Below are 8,992 nucleotides of genomic sequence, written 5' to 3' on the forward strand. Positions count from 1 at the left end.
CTCTTGCCCTGAGCCTGAGACTTTTGCACGATTAATATTTGTACTCACACACAGTTGTTTGCTTGCACAATGGCTTCTTTCCTTGAACATTTTAATTGGGGTTGAGGCAGAGGGGTTTGGGTTTTGTTTAAAAAAAACCCAAAAGCCAGTTGTTGGAATAAAAATAGCAATCTGCTTTCTCACAAAAGCTTGTGGCAGTTATTAGTCCCAGTGGAGGTTCATGGGGACACTTTCTTGTGAATACAGTCTGAAAACCAGGCTCTTGAAGATACAGATAGCATATCCTTTCAAGCAATAACGGGTGTGAGAAATCCACTGTTCTGGGATCTGATCTGCCAGTTTTCACTCTCTCAGCATGGATATCCTATTGGAAAATATATTCACTGGCTAAGGATGCAGTGTCACCCAACAGTGTCTCTGCCTGGGGATGGAGAAATCCGTTGTACACACGAAGAAGAGGAGGGGGTGGGAGCAAACTCCCCTTTAGGGCAGTGCTGATCTGTCCTTGTAGGTCCAGGGAGAGAAAGGCAGAGCCCTGTCCTCTGCGACACAGTCCTCTTTGCCTGGTGGCCGAATCTTGAGAGCTGCCTTCAGCGGTTGAGGAAGAAGGACTTAATGCTCTGGAGGATGTGGTACTTCTGCTTCTGCCTCAGCTTTTTGCGGATGATGGGGATCCAGACAAGCCCACACACCAGCAGCATGAGGCCAAGCGAGAGGAAGGCCGGCCCACACAGTTTGAACACCTCCTTGGTCGTGTTGTTCATGCCTCCTCTTTGGTCTGCGGTGAGGCAGGTCAGGCTGGTGAGAGCCACTCCAAAGAGGAACACGGCTCCACCTACTGAGATGACAATAACGGGCTTGTGGTAAATGTCCCACTTGTTCTGGTGAGGAGCATTCCAGGTGGACTCACTTCGTGAGCTGATGCACAAGGTGCTGGCTGTTTGGCTGGGCAGCAGGTCCTTGTACTCGGGGGACTTCTCTCCCTCCTCTGTTTCTTTTGGCTGGGTTTCCATGGTTACCTGTTATGCAGACTCAGGATGTTAAGGCCTATAGGGGAGAGAGAGACAAATGGACCAAGGAACAGGTTATTTGGATAGCTGTATGTTTCACTCTCACCCAAACCCTTGGGCCATGATTTATCTACATAGCTAATGGGTGTGACTGGCCCATGAGCCTGGATGTTCATTGTGTCTCTCACAGGCCCAGTTTAGACCATGAGGGCAGGTCAGCCTCACTAGTTCTGAGCTTCCACATGTCCTTCCTTGGTAATAAGGGCTCTGGCCTCAGCTCCTATGATGACAAACGTATATAGTTCAAGTGGTGAGCCTGCTGTGTAAATCCACTCAACACATTACTGGTACCATACTATTTTCCTTCCCAGCTTGGGTCAAGGAGAACCTGCCGTTGCAAATTAGGAGCAGAAGCCAGATTTGCATAGTTCTAAATTGAAAGCCTTGTGATAATGATGGGAAAATCTTATCCCACTCTGAAGCAAAACCGTTTACTGTTTACCAGCTGGCTATCGTAGAAATCGTCATGGAATTGCCCCGCTTCATTCACTCACTTTTTATGAGGCATCTACATGATGCTGTAAACCAAAGTTTGTCACTCTGTTTCTTTCCCCTCTGTGGTTCTTTCTGTCTTTTCTGAGACTGCAAAAAAATGCTGACTTCCTCCCTGCCTCCAGAAGGATGGAAACTGAGCTCAGTCTCCACAAGTGTAAGGGCCCTTAGCACTATTCATCTGGCTTTCTGAAAGGGCAGGATTTTGACATGGGCATTGTCAAATGCCACCTGAGGCAGCCGTCTCACTCTGCCTAATGGTGGAGCCCTGGAGTAGACCTGGGAACCGCTCACCTGGAAGCAGCCACAATGAAATCAGATTGAAGCATGAGCATCTGACCTACACTGAAAGAGCCGTCTTAAGCTTATCTGGTGCCGTGGTGCAAGGATCCCTCTGACGCCCCCCCCCCACGTTTCCCTCTGGGTGGGCAGCAGCTGGAGGGCGGCTCCTCTGGCTGGACGGAGGCTCTGGGTGTGGAGCAGCATGGTGGAGGCAGATGAAGGCAGTAAGCTGATGCCGGGAGATGCCGCATCCAGCCTCAGCCTCTCCCTGGCGCCCTCCAGAACATGGCACCGCGGTGCCCCACACCACTTGCCTCTATGGCTAAGATGCCCCTGCACACTGATTTACTAGACTACGGGCGGGATTAAACTAAGGGCCCATTTGTACTTTCGTTCATCCCATGATTTCAAGTCACAAATCCGAGAAGTTTTAGTTTTGTCTCACCACTTTTCCCAGGGAAAACCCTCTGTTTACTGCTGAATCAGAACAACTGCCAATTGGGCTTCCTGCGGGTTGTTGTTTGCTCCGATTCAGCAGTAAAGAGTGAGTTTTTGTGGGGAAAGCTTGGGAGGGGGAATAGCTCTTAGACACAGAGCTCTAAAGCGCAGACCATACCTGAAAAGCACGGAAGAAAGGTAAGCATGGATAAGCCCTTTCTTATGCACAGAAACCTCTGTTTTTTGCATTGCTGTCATCTACACACAAAGGTAAGAATCAAATACATTGCCCTGCCCACTTTTGCCTTTGGCCACACACCCCACCACTGGCCTGTGGCCCCCAGAAGGTTGATCACAAGAGTATGTGGCCCTTGGGCTGTGAAAGGTTCTCCATCCCTGCTGCAGCCCATGAAACCAATTCTTTCCTGCTAGCCTTTTGCCAAGCAAAGTTTCAATCTCTTTTGTTAGTGGTGCGTAGGTGCAGTAGATGAACTCACCATGGGTAAGGATTGTTGGCTTAGTTAAGTCACTGATGGGCTGAAGTTCAATTCCTGGCCTCTTTGTGCTTCTGGGGAGACATAGAAACATATGCAGGGTGCTTGATATGCAGCAGAGGCTGTTACAGCTTCCACCATCCATTCCTTGATAGTTGTGTAGATATTGTGAGTCACAGCCAAAGCCAACTTCACGCTATCTTCTAAAACTGCAGTTCTGAGCAGCCCTGCCCTGGAAACAGAACACTACGTCCAGTCGGTGCTGGCTTCAGGTGTTGGGGGCAAGAGGTCCTCCTCAGTGAGCTCCCTTAAAATGTGAGGGGTGCTGCCTTTCGTTCATCTGAGGGCTGCACATCCCAGTGGGCTGGGGTGCATGGTGACAGTAGGACTGGAGTGCCAACATGAATAAAATTGGGTGGGGTGGGGGTAAGTAAGCCCCACCCCAGATAATCAATCACAATATGTGGTGTACACACATCTTTTGAATGGCAATGCCCATCAACTTTCTGTGGGGAGCTGGCCCCCTCAAATATTTTATTGGAGGTGGGGGGGGGGTGAAGTGACCTCAGCCCCTAGGAGCTGTCTCCGTTCCAACAGAAGGGGTAATTAGCTGCTCCAAGACAAGCAGACCTGCTTGAGATTGCAAGCTATGTACGAGGAACTGGCCAGGTTTCTTGGGGGAGAAGTGGTAAGTTCAGCATTCTCAAAACAGGCAACAGCAGTGAATGGATAGAGCAGTCGTGCTGGCTGGGGCTGATAGGATTTGCAGTTGAAACATCTGGAGGGCATCAGGTGGACGAAGGCCAGGCGAAAGGCTTTCTCCGACAGTCACAATGGGGCCACCCAAGCCTGCCCCAGAGCCATATGTGCACTGGTGTTCCACTCATGGCTGCCACCCAGAGGTGGTGGTGACAGGGCTTTGCATGGCTTTGTTGGCATAACAGCCACACCTGGGTCTGTTTTACTCTAATGGTGCAGCTCGCCAGGTGGCTGCTTTGTGCCTTGAGAAACCGAGGGAGGCACACGCTGCTTACACACCACACATTCAAAGCAAATTCAAAGCGCATTTCCCTCCGAAAATCCTGGGAACTGGGATTTGTCAAGGCTGCTGGAAATCACAGCTGTGCGAGGGGTGGAATTACAGTACCGGGATTCTTTTGGCACCGGTGGTGGGAAATGTTGTTTAAATATATATTGCGTACGCAACCACACAACTCGGCAAGAGAGCGAAAGGGAGGACCTCCTTCTCAAAAATGCCCAAGGGATTCTTCCCCGTCACTGCACCCCCCACCTGCTGCTCTTCTGCCAGGGCACACACAATATCCGTGATACAATTAAGATGATTATACAGGCTAAGGGAATGAGAAACCATGATAGGAACACAGATGATGACAACGGCTTTAACAGGGAGCTGGTGTTTTGAAGTGTGTTTCTGTGGACCAGGAACACAAAGGATCTGTTCAGTCTGGTTGATGTGCATTGTACTCTTTGTTCTATTGAGCCTGCATTTGCACTGCAAAACATTCCGTTTCCTGGACATTCCCTGCTTATGAACAGGAGATCCCTCCATTGTCCATTCTACGTAAGGGAAGTCCTCCCCATGTATCACAGACATATTTTGGCTTATTGGTCTGTCTGCTGCTCGCGTTTTATACCATATTGTGCTGTCTTTTATCTCCCGACTCCTGTTTTAATGTTTAGGCTAAGTTAGCTGCTCTGAAAGGGCAGGGTAACAAATCCCCAAATAAGTAAATATCCTTTCTTCTCTGCTTGTCTTGGGGAACTAAAATGAAACACACCGAGAGGGAACTTAGGAAGAGTAGAACCCCCCCCCCCACACACACATAATTCAAGGGGACTAGAGCACAGAATTCTGACTAGAGTTGATCTTTTTTCATTTAAATAGCCTGGCACCAGTTGCCTCTGCCCTCATTAATTCAGTATCATTGCAGAGCATGAGTTGTTCAGTGCCATGAAAAACGGTTATGCAAAGAGGCGGGCAAGGTTGGTTTTTATCAGCAGGAGACTGATCACACAAACAAACACCCTGCACACACACAATTGCACACACACAATTGCACTGATCAAAGTGGTCAACTGGGCACATATGGGGTGAGGCAATTTCACAGGTAAACTGGTCCCAAGTTGTTAACATGCCTTTACATGACACGTGTAGTTCGACAGCCAGCCCTTAGTGTGCCCTGGGCAGTTGTACTTGCAAGCAATTTCCCTTTTCTTTTGTGGGGATCTGCAAAGAGTTGGTTTGTGATCCACTCCTCCTATTCTTTACATGTTGCTGGTGTGGTGTCTGATAACCAACCGAGGAGTGTCAGACCACCTTAAAAATGAGGGGGTCTCCTTGTTGTATGGACTTGATGTGCCAGCCATGAGATTATAAGAGACATCCATTTATATCAGGGGTGGGGAATCCATGGTCCTCCAGATGTTGTTGGATTCCAACTCCCACTAAGCCCAGGCAGCTTGGCCAGTGGTCGGAGGATGATGGGAGCTTTAGCCCAGCATTGTCATATGGAGGTCCAGAAGTTCCCCATCCCTGACTTACAATGCATGGGACTGTGACTTTCACCAGTGATTTCCCTTCTCCCCTTAGCCTCCCTTGGCATAGTCCACTCTCAGTCTCCACTCTCACCTCATTTTTCTAGAGGTACATTGGGCAACAAAGGACACAAATTATGCAAAAAGCAAGAGACCCATCTTAGCTGCACCCCATCCCAGTGTGAATGGGCCTCAACTTCTTCTCCTGACAGTTTCTCCATAAGAAAGCCAAGCAGGGAGATCACACCACCCTCCTCTCAGCCAGTGCAGCCCAGCCTTGATCTTCTATTTGATCGTGGTTTCCCTGGTAGGAAGAAACTAATCATCCAGAGGAGTATTCCTGATCTTCCTGGAGATATTCTCACTACATCTTCCTTCCTTCCCACCTGCCTTCTGTTTCTTGAAGGAAACAGGAAAGAATTGAGAGTAAGATTCCTCCTCTACTGGTCGGCACAAGCCTCTGCCTCACCTTCTACTGGATTATAGCTTTTGGGGGATGCCTACCTAGATCCTTTGGGTAGATCTTGTGGGCAAATTTGTGGATGTCGGCTGCCCAGTGGCATCTCGCTGGGAAATCTATTGTTCTTGCCTGCTCTGCTGCAGTGGTTGAAGAAGTGTGCACTGTGCCTTGGGTATGTGTGTGAGAACGGCTTGAACTGAGCCCTAGACACTTGGACAATCGAGAAACGTAACCCCTTTCAGGATTCAGATTGCAGGCCTCTTGAATCACACAGGCCCTGCATTTATTTGCAAGACTTTTTTTCAGCAATGCAAAGTTGGGAAATATGCAAAACCTTGCCTCGAGACTGGAAGTAAGCCTGCAAACTGGCTTGGTGAGCGGGAGAGGCAAGCTACATGAAGTGGGCTAGTGCTTCAACCCCCCTCCTTTCCTCTCTGCTTGGCACTTTACACTCCCACAATCTCATAAGCACCTAGGGAGACAGGAAGCAGCAAGAGTCTCTCTTGTAGCATTCTGACCTTTCCAGAAACCCTTCGCAATATGAGAATGCCTGGTGTCCCCTCCTAAGCCTTCTAAATGGTGTGTTTGTGGGTCCCCTTAGTGGCCTGGGGCTCCTGATATTGGCCTGATCCTGATGACTTTTAGTGCTGCTGGCCATGCCCCGGGGAGGTTTCTGTAAGAAGTGGGGGGAAGGGACCTGGGGACTGGCTGAATCTGCCAGCACTAATTTCACACCCCTTTGGGAGTCAGAAAGTCGAATCTGCAGACATCCTGCTGCCCTGTGTAGGTTTCTCCACAACTAGAGCCAAAGAGCGAGGAAGAACAAAGTTTCCTAATGCATCTGCCTTGGATTTGAAACTGTTTAGATATGTGAAACTGCACTATATTTATACTGTTGATATTTTTCAAAAAAATTTAAATGGCTTTCAGTTGTATATTGGAAGCAGGGGCGTAGCAAGGGGGTGGGGTGGGGGGCAGTCCGCCCAGGTTTCCATAATGGAGGGGGTGACAAATTACCAAGGAACAATTTTTTTTGAAAAAAAAATTATTTGAAATTTCATGCATATCAGTTAATATCTTGACCATCCTCCACCAAAATAGCTGTTCACTTGGCTGTTTTCCTACGTCATGAAGGCTGAAATTTCAGTTCAGAGAACACTTACTGTTCCCAACCCTAACCCTGTGGAAAGCCATCTAATTAGACTTTAATTTGATTTTGAGATGTTTTTAGGAGGTAATTTAATTATTGTTTGATTTTATACCAATGTTATGTATCTGATGTTAGCCACCCTGAGCCCGACTTCGGCCGGGGAGGGTGGGATATAAACAAAAGGTTTTTTATTATTACTTGTTATTATTCCTTTGTAAGAAAATATGAAATAACGTAAAACCATTTTTGTGGGGGGGGGGAATCAATGGGGGGGTTGACAATAAATTTTCCGCACAGGGTACCACCTGACTTTCCCATGCCTCGGGGGGGGAGGTGACAAAATTTTTTTTGCCCCCGGGTACCAATTTACCTTGCTACGCCCCTGATTGGAAGTGAATAAATGTGGGCAAGTGGCAGCGTAACAATCACAGAGATGCCCGCCATGCACCAACCCTTCTCCTGGCATGCGTGGCCTGGCACCTCTGCGTGAAGGAAGTAGCTGCTCAGGTCCATTAAGTTCAAAGAAAAGAGCCATTGGCTGGGATGAAAGTGGGTGAGAACTACCCAGGATGACCTGAGCAAGGCCCGGATGATCTGGAAGCCTTCCCCTGCAGAACAACCATCATGGGAGCCAACGCTTTCCAACAGGGAGTGCCCAAGTCTTGGAGCTCAGGAAGCTACCCGCCCTCGTCATGACAACAGCAGCTGCACCATTCCTCACTCTCCAGCCCAGGATGCAGCATCTCACTCCATTCTGCTGCTGAGAGAATGATATTTACATTAGGCAGGATTGACCTGACTGTGCAGTTCTTGCCTGGCAGGGGACTGAGCATCTGAGACTCGTCTCGGAAGTGGGACTGCCACACGCCCACCCACAACCTGTGCATTGCAAGCCAGATCTGCAGTTCTGTGCTGGTTTTCTCCCTCCCTCCAACCCCCAGATCCACACAGTCCACACACATCTGCTGAGAGACACAAAGGTAGGCTACATGGGCAGTCTGCTAGACTCCCTTTTCCGGGTGCCTTGAGAAAAAGTGCTCATGCCTTTCCTGGGGAAACTTCACAAGTTCCCATCTCCCATCACGGAGTCCTTTTTATGTGGGGTGGTGGCTCCAGTGCACAAAAGGTTTTCCCTCTGATTACCAGCTGTTTTGCCAGAGAGAATATGGGTGGGACTCAGACCTGTTTATTGCATTCCCAGCCTCTTTCAGCCTGTGTAGGGAGTGACTATTATGCCAACTTCAAGGTCCATTTATTTAGCTCCAGGCAAATGTGAAAGAAACCGCCCAGCGGAGATCTATTCTGAGGCAGGAGGCACCTCCAGCTCCTGTTGGGTACTGAAAATTCAGAGCTCGGGATGCAAAGCTCAGCCCCTGGGATTCAGGGTACACTCCCCCCCCCCAGCTCCCTGCCACAAAAAGAGCCCAGGCACCCAGTTCCAACAGAGAAAGTATTTCTACTTACATGACCAGAGGCTCCCTGCAGTTGGCTTGCTGCTCTGCTAAGGCATGGAATGTGTCCTAAGTGGATGTTGCGATTTCCCTAAGTAGCTTAGCTTCCAGGCTCAGATAACCCCCCTCTGATATCATCTGCATTGAGTGGCTCATAAAACCTGGAGCATGTTCCAGCTCAGATGAGCTCACTCACTCAGCAGCCAATGGCTTGCCTTAACCCTTCGCTGGCCAAAGCTCCAGCACATGGGATGAGCCTACAGGACGAGCTGCTTTTGTTAAGCAGACAACAGCTGCATGGACCACGGATGCAGTGCAAAGGAAGGGCAGGAGTGGATTGTGGCACTGGAACAGGTTGGGCAAGAGAAGGAGCATCAGTAACATGTGGGGGGGTTCTGACAATTCAGGATCATTGAATGTGAACCCCCATTCTCCCCTTCCTTGCATCTGTGGCTTTCACCAAATAGGCATTTTCCCAACTGTGTGTGTGTGTGTGGTGTCCTGACAATTCAGGATCATTGAATGTGGACCCCCATTCTCCCCTTCCTTGCATATTCTAATCTGTGGCTTTCACCAAATAGGCATTTTTCCAACTTTGT

The 8,992-nt window shown here is 49.0% G+C and overlaps 1 protein-coding gene across 2 annotated transcripts; it reads right to left on the minus strand.

Annotated features, from left to right (window-relative positions):
* Positions 1 to 234: 234 nt before the first annotated feature.
* On the minus strand, positions 235 to 8,575 carry PIRT (phosphoinositide interacting regulator of transient receptor potential channels). 2 transcript variants are annotated; one of them, XM_033139583.1, is made up of 3 exons: positions 8,407 to 8,574; positions 2,780 to 2,850; positions 235 to 1,047 (listed from the first exon to the last, which is right to left on the minus strand). In XM_033139583.1, exon 3 carries the CDS (start codon positions 1,011 to 1,013, stop codon positions 591 to 593), a length of 423 nt encoding a protein of 140 aa, XP_032995474.1. In that variant the 5' UTR covers positions 1,014 to 1,047; positions 2,780 to 2,850; positions 8,407 to 8,574; the 3' UTR covers positions 235 to 590. The 2 variants fall into 2 exon arrangements, with proteins under 2 accessions (XP_032995474.1, XP_032995475.1); XM_033139584.1 differs by lacking the exon at positions 2,780 to 2,850 and having other exon boundaries at positions 8,407 to 8,575.
* Between the last annotated feature and the right edge of the window lie 417 nt (positions 8,576 to 8,992).

Source organism: Lacerta agilis, chromosome 2, assembly GCF_009819535.1.
Source record: "Lacerta agilis isolate rLacAgi1 chromosome 2, rLacAgi1.pri, whole genome shotgun sequence".
NCBI classification, from domain to species: Eukaryota; Metazoa; Chordata; class Lepidosauria; order Squamata; family Lacertidae; genus Lacerta; species Lacerta agilis.

Bases quoted from the DNA above. Each gene is read 5' to 3' on its own strand.
- PIRT (XM_033139584.1), bottom strand. From the start codon at position 1,013: ATGGAAACCCAGCCAAAAGAAACAGAGGAGGGAGAGAAGTCCCCCGAG.